General features: G+C 44.7%; 1 protein-coding gene and 1 long non-coding RNA gene across 5 annotated transcripts; one reads left to right on the top strand and one right to left on the bottom strand.

Moving 5' to 3' along the window:
• Positions 1–849: 849 nt before the first annotated feature.
• Positions 850–15,496, bottom strand: NUP54 (nucleoporin 54). Of its 4 annotated transcripts, none has more exons than XM_083756656.1 (13): positions 15,129–15,496; positions 13,274–13,435; positions 10,743–10,826; positions 10,500–10,637; positions 9,506–9,732; positions 9,116–9,303; positions 7,708–7,904; positions 6,910–6,964; positions 6,208–6,301; positions 4,660–4,767; positions 3,080–3,199; positions 2,227–2,337; positions 850–1,606 (listed from the first exon to the last, which is right to left on the bottom strand). In XM_083756656.1, the coding sequence occupies exons 1-13, from the start codon at positions 15,181–15,183 to the stop codon at positions 1,478–1,480; spliced, it is 1,668 nt and encodes a 555-aa protein (XP_083612782.1). In that variant the 5' UTR covers positions 15,184–15,496; the 3' UTR covers positions 850–1,477. The 4 variants fall into 4 exon arrangements, with proteins under 4 accessions (XP_083612782.1, XP_083612783.1, XP_083612780.1 ...); XM_083756657.1 differs by having other exon boundaries at positions 9,506–9,726; XM_083756654.1 differs by lacking the exon at positions 13,274–13,435 and having other exon boundaries at positions 15,129–15,488.
• LOC310852972 lies at positions 7,698–11,152 on the top strand. Its single transcript, XR_014568496.1, has 2 exons — positions 7,698–8,353; positions 8,991–11,152. It is a non-coding gene; the product is annotated as an uncharacterized lncRNA (long non-coding RNA).
• Positions 15,497–17,272: the final 1,776 nt, after the last annotated feature.

Raw genomic sequence — 17,272 nt, 5'->3', positions numbered from 1 at the left:
CAGGACAGCCATGCATTCCGCAAAGTACTTGGCATCATGGTTCCCTCACAATGCCTCTGGACTCTTGAAAAGGGCAGGGAATCTTGCAGGTGCAGCAGCAGCTCCTTGCTGGTGTTGACACCAACAGCTGCCGCATCTAAAGTGATTTTTTTAAAAGGCATACCTAAATTGTTAACCCTTGTTTACAGAAATGCATTTGCACAGGAGGTGGAGTACTAGCAGCTGGATGGATGTGTTGCTGTTTCTATTAAATCGCAACAGCTTCTCCTGCTGCAATCATTACTTGCAGTTTTTGCCAATTGTTTCTCCCCGCTCCAGCCAGCTCATCCACTGCTATTTTTGAGGAGGGCTTTGTAGCAGCACTACCCCCAGACCAGAGTCATGAAGCAAACTCTTGGCTTCGTTTCAGTTCAGTTCAGTTTAGTTTTGATCTTCAGCACATAGAAAGTATATAATCAAAATGAGTGCTATAGCTTAAACCAGTGTTTCCCAACCTTGTGCCTCCAGATGTTTTTGGCCTACAACTCCCATCATCCCTGACCACTGGTCTTGCTAGCTAGGGATGATGGGAGTTGTAGGCCAAAAACATCTGGAGGCACAAGGTTGGGAAACACTGGCTTAAACACAGAGAACTGTAATGGTGATGTTAATGAAAGACAGGTGATTTCAGACAGGTGATGTTAATGAAATCAACAACAATAGAGAAATCACACTGTTGTGGCTGATAAGAGCATCCTACTAAGAGAGGAACTCTTTAGGGCAATTCCTCAAATGCTGCTCAGAAAGAAATTGCATCCACTGCACAAATTTGCAAAACTGGTGTTCCATTACAAACAGCATACAGCAAGATAACAAGGGTAAATATTTGATTTTATTACCTCTTAGAAAGAAGGTTTTGCATATTCTGTTGAATTAAAATGATATAAAAATATAGGCTTTAGATACCAATAGTTTTTTTTTGTTTTTAAACACCTTTATCCAGTGCTTCTTTTCCATCACCCGTCTGAAAGAAGCACATCAGACACCCAGTTTCCCCCCTGTAATGTAGAAGGTTCAAAGCTTTATTTCGAAGTTTGTTTAAACAGATTAGACAATGTCTTATGGGCACATAAACAACCAGCAGTTATTTTGGGGAGTGTTTGCTGTAAGCAATAACATTGTATTTCCTCTCAAGATGTTAACACAGAAGGTGTCTTCTTAAACCTAACCCACACAGTCGATATTGCCAAAATTGCAGGCTTAGACCACAAAACAGCTTCTGAAGTGTCTAAAGTCTGCTCTTGAAACCAGCTGCACCATTAGGAAACCGAAGCACTTGATGGCCAAATTGGGGAAAGGACACCAATACTATTGGACTCCTCTCGCTCCATACTAAGATTTATTGATAGATAGATATATTTTAAACCACCTAGTGAGTTTTGGTCATGGAGAGGAAATTACAGGTTCCATAAGACTCTGGACAATGGAAGGATGTCCATCAACTGAACACCCCTCCTCTGATAGGTATGCTCTCATTTAATCCATGTTCTATGAGCTTTATATCTTCCAGGTCATCTTTTACGATGCTGATCAGGTGGCTGAGCCCTTCTTGTTGCTGCTTCAGATGCTAAAAGAAAGGGAAGGGGAGACAGAATCGCCACGTAAACACTCCACTCTGACCTTCCCAGCCTAGCCTGTGAATTTCCTGGCAACGGTCAGCCCTTCTGTTTGTAAAATGCTAGGCATCAGTCCTCAACTGAGAGATCACAACTGCTCCAATCTTTCCTCTATGTGTTTACATGAGAGACATGGGTTACTCAGCAGAAAGTCACATGCTGATACCTCCCCTTTCATACACATGAACACTGGAATCCAGACCCAGGGTTAGGTCACAGCTCTTGTTGCCTTATTCAGCTTACTATGTTTCGGTGTGTTGTTTTTTAAATCCAAGTTTCTAGCCCTTATGTTTTGGAAGACCACCTTGGAAACATGTAAGCGTTGCCTGGTGGCAAATGGCCAAAAATTAGGGTTGACCAGGGCTTCCAGCGGAGGCTCTGCACCATGGAGTCCATTCCCCAGGTTTTCTATGCTACCAAGCACAAATTTCACTGGCCATCCCGCTCCCTCACCTCATGCAACAGAAACATCCAATTCTTTGGGAATGGAAATAGTGGGAGCACAAAATATGCACCCGGGACTTTCTCATGTTCTTGTGATGAAGGAATTTGCATTCCTGCCGATTGTTACCTGTTTAATTTCCCGCAAGAGGTCTGCATCGATGTAGTACCTCTCTTCCGATCTCACAGCTCCAAAGTGGTTCTGCATTCTGATCTGGGACATCAACTCATTCAGCCGGCCCTGGAAGAAATAAAGGAAGAAACGCTGAATTTAGGGCAGAAAGCAGTTTCTTTTTCCCTGCCCTGTGGGACAAGTGGCAGAGATCTTAGTACAGGGGTAGGCAACCTAAGGCCCATGGGCTGCTCCAAAATCACGCGCTCAGCGAGCCCCCGTGCGCTGCACTAAGCCAGTGCGGCACAGGGATTCGCTTCCACAACACCGGAAATTGTGTCTACACAGACGCCGGAAATCACGCACGCACACAATCTGGCCCACGGAGGAATCTCCGCTGGAGTGAACTGGCCCAGGCGAGGTAAACCTTGCTGACCCCTGCCTTAGTATCTCCAACAAGCAAGTATCTCAAGGCCTCTCAGACTGATGTGGCACCCTGCTGACTTGACTCAGTAACCTCTCCCTAAGGCTGCTTTCTTGAAAGGAAGTGTCAGTGATCAGGTTGAGAGGCCTGTGAAAATATACCACTTACAGATTTTACCAGATTAGTTTGAAGGAGCTGGAGGCATTTCAAGGACACTGTCATTGTACGATTTTTCAAAGAGGAACTCTAAAATGCATCTAAACACGAACAAACAGCATGGCATAGGTCCAAGACAGACACAGCCTTCCACATTAGCATAAAAGAACTTGGGAGATGTAGGACAGGCATGAAATGCAAGTGCACAGAAGGAGCAAGCGCAAAGCACCAGGCAGCTTATTGCACAGTTCTGTGTTTGGTATGCGAGGTTATGCGTCCTGAGTTGCTGACCTTGAACTGCGTGGGAGCATTGAGTTCACACTGGATCGTATCCAACTGTACGCGAAGCTGCTCCTCATCGGCTTGGATGGCATAGCCGCTTTTCCTCTGGATCTCTTGCTTGATTAACACCTTCGTGAAGAAATTGAGATGCTTTAGAAGGCTACCCCTTACCAAAAAAAGAGATTGTCCTTTTTTGGGCAGCACAGCTGAATGTGGAGCACCTGGTCTGTTTTCCCCCAAGTGCCTTGGGGATGCAAAATATGCCTGGAAATGGGAAGGCCATCCTCAGACACACCTGAGGTCAATAAGGCCGCTCAAGGGAGTGGACAGATGCAGAGTGTCTTTGCACAGAGCCACAAGAGGGCCTTATTGGTAGTGGCGCCCACCCTGTGGAATACCCTGCCATCAGATGCCAAAGAGTTAGACATTTGAAGGCAGCCTTGTACAGGGAATTTTTTTAAATGTTTGATGTCTTACTGTGTTTTAGTATTTTGTTGGAATAATAATAATAATGATGATGATAATTTATTTATACCCCAGTCACTCTGGACAGCTTCCAACAAAATATTAAAATACAATAGTCTATTAAACATTAAAAGCTTCCCTGAACAGGGCTGCCTTCAGATGTCTTCTAAAAGTCTGGTAGTTGTTTTCTCTTTGACATCTGCTGGGAGGGCGTTCCACAGGGCGGGTGCCACTACTGATAAGGCTCTCTGCCTGGTTCCCTGTAACTTGGCTTCTCGTAGCGAGGGAACCGCCAGATGGCCCTTGGCACTGGATCTCAGTGTCCAGGCTGAACGATGGGGGGGGGGGGAAATGCTCCTTCAGGTGGGCAGGGTACAAATAATAAAATTATTATAAGATACACATGGAGGTTTACAGAGTAACGGAAGTAAAAAAAAGAAATTATAAACCCATTTTCTCCCTAGTTGTGTAATAATTTATTTTTTAAGGTACAATTGAAAGTTAAGAGACCATAAAATAAACATGTCCAATGTACATAATTCCATCCCATAAATCAACCATGTACCATATCAACTGTTGCTTTTTCATTATAAAAAAGGGGGGGAGAGAATGAGAAAGCAGAACCTAGAAAGGGCAGTGCGTGGCTAAACTAGGATCAAGACCCAAAGTTTCTTTGATCTCTTATCCAAACAGCAGTTTGAATGGCTTTAAGAGGAGAATGAGTCTACTGGTGGCTGATTAGCCATGACAGCAATAGGGAACCTCAGTGTTCTAAGGTAGCAGAGGGGTCTGGGAGAAAACGCAATGTCAGGGAGAGCACTCTTGCCTTTATGGCCTGGGCTTATGGATTTCCCAGAATCATCTGTCTGGCCCCAGATGAAATCAGGATGGAGGTATAGAGGGACCTGGGACCCTCTTTTTATGGTCTTATCCATCTTCCCCCACACTGCAGATGGGAGGACTGAGGCAGAGACAACAAGGGCTTGCCTAAGGACCACCTTAGACAACCCTAGTTGAATTGAGACTTGACCTGAGTATTTCCTGACCTTCATCTCATGTTCTTCGCTCTTGCACTTTGCCATCGTTCTTAATCATTTTTACCACAGGGACAAGCAACAGCCTACCTGCAATGTTCTGTGCGAAAGATCCATTAGCTTCCTCTTGTACTGAGCTATTTTGGCCATCGTTGTAGTCTGGTTTTTCTGAAGCTCACTTATGTCTTCTGATATTATCTATAGACAGGGAGAGATTGGGCCAACTGTTTAGAGAGAATGCACAGGTTGTGAACTATCAGTCCGGTTTTACACCTAAGTGTCCCTTCATGTGTCAAAAGCCTTTTAAATCCTTTGCAGATGTAGCCCACAACCAGCTACAGAATTATGAAGCCGGGTGGATCTACAGTGACTGCTCTAAAAATCCCCTGAAAATCAAAAACACACACTCCAAAAATCACAACAAGCCAACTGCAGAGAGAGGAAAAAATGGATGCAATGTACCATAGCATAAATGCTTTTGGGCAGGGAACACTTTTAACTGACCAAGCCAGCTGGTTCCAGTAAGAATAATAGAACTTGAAGATTAAAAGAGATTTGATACCATTGAAGTTAGTATGCAAGTGAAGAGGTACTACTGGTTTAGCCACTGGGCAGATTTAAGACTAAACACAGGAAGCTGCCTTATTGCAACTCAAACAGTTATATTGTCTGCACTTACAAGGAGTGATTCAGACAGTTTTTGCCAACACTACTTTGAGATGTTAATGAGTGAACCTGGGACCTTCTGCACATAACATGTACTATAGTGAGCTATGTCCCTCCTCTAAATTAGGGAGGTTAGACTGAAATCCCTTTTTTTTTAAAGTCTTCATGCATGCAACAACAGTGGCTAGAATTTTAATAGCAAAAAATTGGAAAGGACAAGTGATACCCACCAAATTAGACTGGCAGGTAAAGATGATAGAATATACAGAAGCAGCCAAAATGACGGGAAGTTTAAGAGATGACTCAAAACAGAGATTAAATAAAGAATGGAATATCTTTAGAGAGTATATAAAACAGTACTGTAAAAATCTAAATGCTTTGACGGGTCTGGACTGAATCTTGCAAGACAATAGAGGACCAAATAATAATGTAATTTTAAATATTTAGAAAGAGGAAATATAAAAGTGTGAAGTAGAAAATGAAGTTTATATAACGCAAGGGGATGAATGGAAGTCAAGAGAATGTGATGGTGTTGTTTTTTGCTATGTAAAATGTATGTATTGTTCTAATAAAGCTATAAATTAGGGGGGGGGGGAATAGGGACGTAAGACTTCACTTTGAGCATCTCAAGTGTAGCTCCTAGTGAAAGTGAAGAGACTGGGTTGATTTGTGCCCTGGAACACAGAAGCAGTAGAAGCTCAGTGGAAGTATTGTAGAATGTGCTATGCATTTTGATTCCTCAAGTTTAGCATCTTCCACGCTCTTTACAATTGCTGGGAAATTGCTAACCCCAGCCTAGGTGGAGCAAGCGACCAATCCCTGGCCCCGAGAGTCCGGAGTGTTTTATGGTAATAAGTTTCTGGCACCTGGAACACAGGATTTACAAAGCAAAAGGAAACTAGACTCTTAGCCAGAGCATCCATTGCCAGCCACAAATGATCACAACAGTGGTATTCAGAAGCTGGTGCTCACGTCTAATCTGGTTTGATGCTGCTTCGTCATTTGGTCTTGGACTTTCAACCTCCTCAGCAGTTCTTTGAAACCAACCATCGGAACTGGAATCAGCCTAGAGAAGAGCATCGACATGGTAGAAATTAGGCAATGCATAGAAATGAATAAGGCTATAGGAGCAAACAAGGCACTCTAACTAGGGAGTCAGGAGGCCTCACCATCCCTTTAGGGGGAAAAGACAGTGGTTTTGTCTCTGGTAAAGTACCATGAATCTGGTTCAAACACATGCACACACATGCTTGACTGTGCTAACTCTGTTGCCAGCAGCTGGAAGTCTTAACAGATTCCACTGAAGACTGTTGGGTTTGACGTCCCAACAAGCTCTTAAGAGTACGTATGAGGGATAGCATGCCTGAATATGCACCAACATCTAAAACCTCCTTCAACCTGCAAATTTAGCGTAGCTTCTCCCCAATGTGGTAGTAACAAAGCAAGATTTTAACACAGGGACACACTCAAGCATGCATTTCCCCACATGCATTCTTGCTAACTGAAAGCCATCTAGATTTCGGTGTGGCGTTATGACTATTTTCCAGCTATTGCTCTTGGGAGCTGTGATCGCCAGGGTGCTCATTTTGCCCATCCCTTCTCAGAAAGACACATAATTCCCATAAAAAATTATTCAAGCAATGCAAAAACCACCTTGAAAACCACCAGACTTACTTTTCAGGATCTGGGTTGTCAACTTTGGCCTGTTCCCAAATGATTGGATCAACTCCTTGAAAAGGAAAAACAAGTTAAGTCACTGAGGACAGCATCGAGTCATTGAGCCTCAGCCAGTGTTTATTAGGATCAGTTGGAGGTGAGATTTATCTTGCTAAAAAAACACACCCAGGTTTAACACACATATAAATCATAGCCCCCCTCACCCCCAAAAAAACAGGTGAACTACATTTCAGAAATGACAATTTTAACACACTTCAGATATTTTCTTCATATCCCATTTCCAATTAATTTGGTGAATTTTTCTCTTGTGAGAACCCACCCCTAAAGAAGCATTAATTACTGCTGCAAGTACCACTTTCTGCTTCTGTCCTGCTGTTTTGTCTCATTAGGGAAAAGAAAAAAAACCAACCCACCGCTGATCTACCGCACAATGAGTGAGTTAGAAGATTATTTACTTGTCCTTTAGGTCTCTTTCCAGATTGTTTCTACAAACCAAGTCCAATTAAAATGCATCCCATATCTAAAGCAAACCCCTTAAATGGCTGGCCAAACACTTATTTTTAAAGAACATGACAGTTCTTTCAGCTTGTATTACAGCAGGACATGCTCCTCCATCATCTAACCCAGGCTTCCTCAACCTCGGCCCTCCAGATGTTTTGAGACTACAATTCCCATCATCCCTGACCACTGGTCCTGCTAGCTAGGAATCATGGGAGTTGTAGGCCAAAAACATCTGGAGGGCCGAGGATGAGGAAGCCGGATCTAACCAAAGCACTTAGCTGCAGTACAGATTACCTGCAGGAGGACTCTGTAGAAGCTGCTTGACCTGCGCTGGAGAAAGCTCTGTCCTGGCCATGATGAGGGTGACTCCAAGCTGCTGCAGCTGGTTTTTGACATTTGCTTGTTCAAAGTGTGCATACAGAGTGGTAGATGGGACTCGCCTGGAAGTCCCATTTGGAGATCGCTCAACAACATAGATGACTACTTCAGTCCTAAAAGAGCCAATACAAACACATTTTTAAATGATTTACTGTTGTTACGCTCAAGGTTGATCTCAAAAAACCAAATGTATTCATAGCACCATAGAACTGCAAGGGACCCTGAGGATCATCTGGTCCAACCCCCTGCAATGCAGGGTCATGTAGCTGTCCCATATGGGGATTGAACCTGCAACCTTGGCATTATCAGCACCATGCTCTAACCAACTGAGATGGTCTGGCCAGCTTCCTCTAATTATTATCTGCCTGGCTGGGCTCTTCATCTGATGTATGGAGCTTGCTATGGCAGCAATTTCCACCCACCAGCGACTTGGATGGGACACAGTGTACATGGACCTCCAAATGACAAGCCTCTGGGGTGCCTTCACCTGCTCCTGAGAGGGATGTCTTGCAGATAAAAGGAAGCACCTCTGCCCAATCTGGCACAGAGAGGAGCAAAGGAGGTGTGATGGCCTGGGATGTGGACTCGGATGCTGAACCTGAGGGATCCCAGCCTGCACAGGATTCCCTGCCTCCAGAACCAGCTGAGCCGGGGCTGGGGCATGACCCTGAAGGGTCCTCACCTGTGCTGGATCCTCAGGTGCAGGCATCAGCTGAGTCTGCTCTGGCTCCTGAGGGGATGGAGGACCCATTGCCTGCAGGTGCTCCACTCTCAGCCCCGTCAGGGGAAGCTGAGGTTGGCTCTGGGTCCGGTAACCCTCCAACCTCTCCTGAGCTGCAGAGGCTCAGGCCAGGAGAGGCGGAGGGAACTAAGTTCCCGCAGGAGTAGTGCTCGCCTCCAGGCCAGGAGAGGCGAGTCACCAGAGGATCAGGGACGCCCTATGCCTCAGGGCAGATAAAAGCCAGCCAGTCCCAGGTTGCAGGAACAAAATTTTTGGTTGCTAGTTCCTGCCTGAACCCTGTCCTGCTTTCCTGCCTGACCTGCCCTGGCTCCCTGCTTGCAAGCCTGTTCCTGACTTTGCCCGACTCCCTGTCCTGCACCCAGCTTCAGCTTCTACAAACTTCCTCCATGTTGTACCTTTGACCACGGACCGGACTTGGACCTCGCCTCTCGGGTAACCCACGGGACCAGCACAGGAGGCGAGGTGAAATGGGTGTGCCTACACCTGTTAGCCATCCCTGCATCAAGCATGTTACTCTCCTTGGGCATAAAGAGGCCTCTTCTTGCCAGGAAGGGACACACATGCACCATGCAATGTACTTACTGATCATCTGGCATGGTCTTCACACCTTCCACGTTGACTGTGAGAGTCTGGTTTGAGCCTAAGATTTTGTGCAAAGATTCCACAAGCTGCTGCTGCTGGCTTCGGATTTCTGCTTCCTTCTTGTTGAAGACCAGTGCTACCAAGCCATCTTCATCCTTGTTGTTGGACATGCAGCTATAGCCAACAGCCTGTGAATAGACAGCAGCCTTTTCAGCCAACGAAAAGATACCCAAACTTTTTGCTGCAGCACCACAAAGACATGAAAGCTACGATTCCACAACTCCGTGAAATGTAGCGAAGGAAATCAACTCTAAATGTCTAGCAGCAGCTAAGACTAGCTAGCCAACCAACCGTTTCCAAGAAGGTGGTCTTCAGAAAAAACAATCATACCTTAAACCTGCAGAACGGGTTTTCCTGTGAGAACTCCACTGGGGCAATGCTGTTGTTGAAATATCCTTTGCCTGTGCCCCAAAATGCCTGCAGCTGGTTCCACTTGGCCAAAATGGCATCTCGCTCATCTCCCAACAGTGTGGGTGCAGAAAGGGCACTTGCTGTGTTTATCAACTGGTTAGACTGGGCAGGGGCTTGAGCAGGCTGGCTGAAGAGGCTTCCTAGGGCTAAAATGAGACGGGAAGATAGATGGCAAATGAAATCCAACCACGCAAGGCTAGCCCACTATCCTCTCCCCAAAGTAGCCCCTTTGTAAAATAAGATGCTGACCAAGGGTTTACATATGTTCTGAGCTTATCGCTATTTTATTTTTTGCAATTTAGGCAGATATATCATCATCAAACCTTTATTGGCATCACATACAAACATTCAGAATAAATAGGCCAGTGTGATTTTGTCGCCATTTCAACAGTACAGTCATTTGCCAAAGGGAAGAAGAGGAGAACAATCTATTTCATCTTTGTGGGTCTCCAGCAAGGGCAGGATCCTGTAGCGTACTTCGGTGACAAAAAAAATCAAAACTTAGCTACTGTTGGTGAGCTCCTGGTCTCTCCCCTGTAATAAGAAGCGTATAACCTCTGTCTCTGGTTTCCATGTTGGAATACATAGACGGTCTAGAAATTGTTGGCGGAGATAATCATACATTTTACATTTAAGGGCCATGTGAGATAAGAGTTTCCAGCAGGTGGTCATCACATGGGCAGATCCTATCTCCTTCAGGCAGATATGTGGATGCCTGACAAAGGTAATAGCTACAGCAGGAGCCTGAAACACCCAACCAGAATACAGTTCAAAAAGTCCACTTCTTTGCCCAACAGGCTTTCACCCAGATGTCTGATGGGAGGGAGAAAGGAACAGAGGAGAAAAGGAGCTCCAATATGACATAAAGAGGTTAGGTAAAACCCCTGGCACCATTTAGCCTTAGGGGACTTACTTGGTTGTTGTTGCTGCTGCTGCTGGGTGCTGAAGGCTCCAAACCCCAAACCAGTTCCCAAACCTGTGCCAAGGCCGGTACCTGTCCCGAAGCCAGTACCAAATCCAAACCCCTTGTTCTGGGTAGCACTAAACAACCCTTGAAAGAAGAAAAGCGGGACAACACAGTGTGAATAAGGTCATGCTAAGCTCCTGCAATGCTTTAACTGGAAAGACATGTGCAGTGCAATTCATGCGCTCTTACCACCAGCCCCGGTGTTGGTAGGTGCCGAGAAGCTGAACGTAGATCCAGCTGTGGTGTTTGCCGTCCCAAATCCTCCAAAGGCCCCTAGGAAACCAAAATGCCCAAGTCAAAAGAAAAAAAAAAGCCCAGAAGCCTTTTATGAGGCCACAGTTTTGACGATCACATGCCGGTAGGTTTTTTTTAGGAAGGGAGATGGTGACAAATGAATGCTGATGAGGAAACAACTCGTATGCGTTGCCCTCGTTTAAAGCCGAAGGGATTGCAGAGAAGGGGCTAACATTAAAGTAGCTAGCATGCTTTCATCTTTTGGGAAATCATATCATCAGATGCACATTTTTGTTGTTATTTTTTGGACAGCCTATCCTGTTGCTTGAAGGAAAACACATATAAATTCTTTTTTAAAAAAACAACCTAATCAATGCAGTGCCTCTGCTTTAAACTACTCTAGAACACCAGTGCTCCTTATGTGGGCATAAATATGTCTTCTGAATTTTCCTTGCATTATAGAAACCAGCTGCTCCCAGCACTCTTTGCATGCCTTTCTTTGTGCTAAACAGGCACAACAGAGTTGATTAAATGGCTTTGCTGGAGCTCCCAGAATAGGTTTCAATCAGAAGAAGGGTTCCAGCTTGCCATTAACACGTTGGCCCTGCAACTGCTTATATGGACCCTGCTCTTCTCCTTGACCAAGCGCCAACCAGCACTGTTCCTGACTGAACTTTTTGGGTGAAAGATGCACTGGTTAAACCTGTCCTGAAGCACTCAAAACCTATACAGTCATAAAATTGGGAGATGGACCCAAAGACTAAGTTAGTTGTGCTTTAGCCCCACTGAAATCAGTGCTGCCCTGGGCTCCTTTGGATGAAAGTGCAGGATTGTAAATGTATTAAACAAAAGAATAAATAAACAGATAAATAAATAAATACCAGTGTGAAACTAAGTTTTTATAAATGCATTAGAATTTGTGATCCCTGTCTGCACTCAAAAGATTAAAGTTCAGTTACAGCTGCCATCTTAAAACAATTACAGTATTTTAGTGTAATACTAGTAACAATCGTAGCTCAGTGGTGAGCTCTTTCTCGTGTCCTTCCTTGCACAGAAATTTTCCAAGAAGAATTTTAAAACTGATTGGAAGTGTGAATGCATTTGTATGCGGTGGGTAGAGGTGCGAGAGACTCACATTGTGAAAGCCATTCAGACCAATCACAAAGCAAACAATGTCACTGGGGTGAACAAATGGTTTCTTTTAACAGCTGAGATGAGAGTTACACTATACAAATAATTGAAACTGTTGCATATTACAGTACAGAAATGATAGGACTATGGAATGATATAATTTCCTATACGAACAGCCACAAGAACTGAAGGGTAACACTAAATGAGCACATTAGAAATACTGAGCATTAATGTCAGGCACATTCAGGTACAAAGATGGATCGATGCCTGGCTGTTCAAAATCAGCTAGTTGAATTATCAACTTGTTCTACAGACAGTAAATAGTTGAGAATGTTTAAAAGTCAGAATCTTTTTGTCAAAGCCAGCATATTTCTCAAAGACCAAAAGTGAGGATTGCTGATTTTTTTTTAGCTGATCGTATAAAATTTGCTTCTCCATTAAGCCTTGATAAAAGTGTGGTGAGTTTGTGATGACTGAAATCCAATGAAGAGACGTAGGAAAGGGGGAAAACATAAATGCAGTAGGGTCCAAGAATTTGAGATACAGAAAAATACCTTTTCAAAGTTATTCAAAGTTATTACCAAGGGATCATAATTTTATATCCCTGTTTGCAGAATGCACATGACAAATTTGGCCTGCTAAGACACTCTGAGTCATTAAAATGGTTTCCCAAGGAAAATGAGCCAATCTAGATCCACATGGATTCAAGGCTAATTCACACATTACACCGTTTCATAGGCGCACAGTAAATGGGATAATTGTGAAAGTGAGAATTCCACACCCTCCCAAGCTGATAGGGCACAAACATGGTGGATGTGTACTATGGAGGAATGATTTGCCATGAATTCACCCCATGTTTGGAGAGGTTGTCTCCCCTTCACACTTTACATCATAGTAGTCCCACAATGCTGTGTTCAGTATGTATTGCCTCTCATATGGATTTCCTAACTGTGCAGACTTCCTCATTTATTGAATGGAGGGACCTGATCAATCATTTATTTAACGAACGCACAGACTGCATCCTTCTGTGAAGCTTTATGTTCCCACAAGCAACTGCTGGATCAGAGCAGTCTCTCTTTGCAGCTACTTCAGTGATAAAACAGCTTTGAAAAATTAGGCATTTCAGTCACACATTTAAGGAGTCCAATGCAAATGTTATTTTAAAAGCTACAAGGATAAAAGCAAAAGAAGTATTCTGCTTCTATTCCAGTCCTTAAACACTGAAAGAGGTCTTTAATGGATTTTAATGGAACAATGCCACATGAATGAGTCTAGACCCCAGGGGCCTGAAGCAAATTCTTGGACCCTTCCCAGCAACAATGCAATTACAAACACCACTTGTGTGCATTCTCTACCTGCACTGGCCAGACTGTTACCAAAATTGAATGGTGGAGCCGAGGTAGTAGACACACCAAAATTCCCAATATTAAAATTCACTGCAGGATTAGCAGTTAATCCAAAACCCCCAAAATTAAACCCGCTGGCAGTAGAGTTTGCTGTTTCAAGCCCACCAAATCCTGATGAGTGGGAAGCAGAAAAGAAAGCAAGGAAGTATTAGTGAGAAACAAAACATGTAAGCAGTAAAACTGTTTCTGATTAGCAAAAATGAGAAATTTCAAAGAACGCAGGAGAAGAAACATCAGTCCATAGCAAGAAAAAGTACAAGAGTGTTTCTCTGCTGTTATAGGACAAATGAAGTTTTCACTGCCAAATATTAGTTCCAAAAACATGCAAATAAAAATTCCTTCTCAGTATGAGAGCAGGGTGTTTTGAATGGTCTACATTTTGAAGGGTTTAGAAGTAATGAGCTGAGCAGTACACTTAGGCTTAACATTTTGTAGATATGAATGACCAAGTAAAGAACCATTAACAAACTTGACAGTGGTTCCCTTCCCCAAACCTCCTCCTTAGAATTACACTCTCCCCATGCTGATTAATACAAATACTTTGCATTTAAACACGGATTTTTGCTCAAAGTGCTTCACATACATTATCACAACAGTCCATATCAACATGCAATTTGTGAATTCCCAAGTCAAATGCAGCCTGCCAGCCATATACTAGACAAACACATACTCTTCGCAGTACCAGGCAGACAACAACAGGCTAGCACAGCGGTTCTCAATTTGCTAAGTACTGTGCACCTCCTGTTTTTCAAAAGCCAAGCCATGGGACTCTACAATCCTACCGTATGTATTTCGTAGGAATTAGCACTAATTATGTTTATTTGTTGGGCTCTGCAACATGGGACTGGCAGCAGCCAGAGACCTAGTTTTGCTAATGGATGGAAACAGAAGCGTGGCAGTGGGAGAGCCACACTTTGCAGCCCCTTGGCCTTTCTCTACAACCACCCTGTGATATTAATGAATAATGATAATAACTGCCTCTTTTCTCTCTGTGTGTGGGGGTGTTCCTTTGGGATATATATAGTTACATTTATACATAGACCTTGTGATATTAATGAATAATGATAATAACTGCCTCTTTTCTCTGTGTGTGTGGGGGTTCTCCTTTGGGATATATATATAGCTACATTTTTATACAAATCCTGTGATATTAATGAATAATGATAATAAGTTCCTCTTTTCTCTGTGTGTGTGGGGGTCCTCCTTTGGGATATATGGCTACATTTTTATACAAACACTGGGATATTAATGAATAATAAGTTCCTCTTTTCTCTCTGTGTGTGGGGGTCCTCCTTTGGGATATATAGCTACATTTTTATACAGACCCTGTGATATTATTATTATTAAGTGCCTCTTTTGCGTGTGGGGGTGGTGGTTTTCTTTGGGGATATGTGTGTGTGTGTGTATGTGTGTACACACACACACTTGCATTGCAGGGGTTTGGACTCCAAGGCCCTCGGGGGTCCCTTCCTGTTCTAAAACCCTGCGCCAAGCGGACATTCAGGCAACCTTAAGGCGCATCATCATTTTGTGCCCTGCTTCTTCGCGTCTTCCTTGCGCTCGCGTGCTTGTCCTGACGTACGGCTGGAACAAATAAAGCTGACTTCCTCCCTCCCACCCCCTCTGATATGGCCCTGCGCCTCCGAAGCTGCTGCTGCTCCGCAATAGGCAGCCAGGGATTCAACAGGTGCTGCCCTTCCCCGCCCCCCCGCCCCCGCTACCTTCTCGGTTGCCACGGCGACCAGGCCTACACCCTTCCCTCTCCCCCCCTTCCCCTTCTCCGCCCCGCTGTCCCCGCACTCACCCGCAGGGTTGGGGGCGGCTGCAGCGCCGGCGGCTGGTCCGAAGTTGAAAGCCATGAGGGAACCCGAGCGGCGGCGGCAGCGGCGGCAGCACCCACTGACCCTGGGAAGGTCCGCTCAGCGCCGTCGTCCGGGTGGAAACTGCAACCCCGACGCGGGAGGCCGCGACTAGACCATAGAGATAGGAAAAGTGTAGAGTGGAACCCAATATTAGCGCCGGCCGCGGTTTTCTAGGGACGCGCCGCCCTGCCCTTCGGCCTCCCTTAACTTCGACTCCCCTTTACGCATTTCGTGTCGAAAAATTAGAGCGGGAAACTAGCTGAAACCTGGCACCGGCCGTCCCGGTTTGGAATCGCCGTGGCGCGTCACTCTATATTTCTGCGTCTGTGGTGAAAAAAGGTTCCGCCTCTGCCCGGAGAGCGCCGCTCGAGCTGGTTTGTTGCCCCGGCAACGAGGCGCTGTGGTGACTACATGACGACGTAAGAGGCCGTCGCGGATTCCTAGACCGGCCCCTGAAGGGCCACCAATTGGGGAGCGGGCTACGGGAAGGTGGAGGCTCCGCCTTGTGGACTGGAGGGGAAGTGCCCGATGGGATCCTGATGGGGAAAGTCGGCCGTAGGGCAACCCATGTCAGAAGTGTAGATTTTTTTGGGGGGGGATTTCTAACAATGTCCCCCCCCCCAAAAAAAAAACCTCAACCACTTTTCCACTTTTTGAATTTGTATTGTATTATTCTATGTACTGTGGCTTGCCGTTGTTTTATTGATTATAGTTAGAAATTATTTATTGTAACTGTTGAGTGGATTTCTGTTTAACTTTCATATGTTATTATTTAATACTATTCTAACGATTGTCGAATGTTACTTTTTGATGTAGGTTGCCTATTTTAAAGTTATGTTTTATTATCACGTTTTTGTATTGCATTAGATTGTTATAAGATGCACATTTTTTCTTTCTTCAGCCTTGAGTATTGTAAGATAGAAAGACGGTATACAAATTAAAAATAATGATGATGATGAAAGGAACTGCAACCTATGACTCAGTGAGGGGATTTAGGATGTGTGTTTCAGGCCTCGGCCAGTTTAGTCCTGTGTCATCCGATCCCGTTTGTCACCTGTTAGTCCCGTTTATCACATGTTTAATTACGCAACCGTTGTGTTCTCCTGGAATCTGCTGCGGTGCATGCTTAGCAGGAAGGTTTGCAAAGGACACACTTGAGAATATTGCAAATGAGGTGTAGGGATCACTGGGAGGGTTTTGTCTATAGCAGCTGCACAACTCCAACTGACTTCCCCCTCTCAGGTGCATCTAGCCAGAATTCTGTTTTCCTTTCATTGGCAGGTAAACACACATGCCTCTTTGTCCAGAAGGGGTGAGGTGCACTAAGTATTGAAAATGTATTTTCTACTGCTGCTGTGTGGCTATACCTCATTATGATTTCAGTGAATCTGTGGTCTTTTGCTTTAGCTTTTTTGCGTTTAATCTAGCCGTAATGCCAAGATCCTTTTCAGGGGCAAAGGAAACTGCAGAAAGTATATTTTAGGCCATACTAATGAGAAATGACTACCCAGAACTCTGGGACAGCTAGAAAGCACACAGTGCACACAGGGCCAGACTTTGGTCTTTCCAGTTTCAATGGCGCCTCACCTGAGGCCAAAATTCAGTGCCCCTGCCTTCCGTCCTGCTTAGTGGAATACAACTTCATTGCAATACCTTACAACACTCCTAGGCTCTGTGCCCAGAGCGATGGAAATGGTCGTTGCTGCCCCAAATTCACCTCTGGTGCATAGTTGTTAAACTATGGCATTTGCTCCTACAAGAGGTAACAATGGCAATCCATTTTGATAATTTTAAGAGAGAATTAGACAAATTCGTGGAGGATAAGGCTCTCATCAGTAACTACTAGATGTTCTATCCTCCACTGTCCGAGGCAGCATGTCTCTGAATCCCAGTTGTGGGAATCACCCATGGGCAGAGTGTGGCTGCATTCATTCCTGCTTATGGACTTGCCACAGTCATCTGGTCCAGCAGGGCTCATCTTAGCATTTATCACCTGGACAACTGGCAGGTAAGAATGTATCTGCTCACCTGGCCCACCCATATAAATGGACAGGATTTCCTACTGTCTTCTCTCAGAAGCAGCAGA

Source organism: Podarcis gaigeae, assembly GCF_964106915.1.
Source record: "Podarcis gaigeae genome assembly, chromosome: 9".
Taxonomy (NCBI): domain Eukaryota; kingdom Metazoa; phylum Chordata; class Lepidosauria; order Squamata; family Lacertidae; genus Podarcis; species Podarcis gaigeae.
The sequence above is the reverse complement of the archived record's forward strand: the minus strand, read 5'-3'. Positions and strand labels throughout refer to the sequence as shown.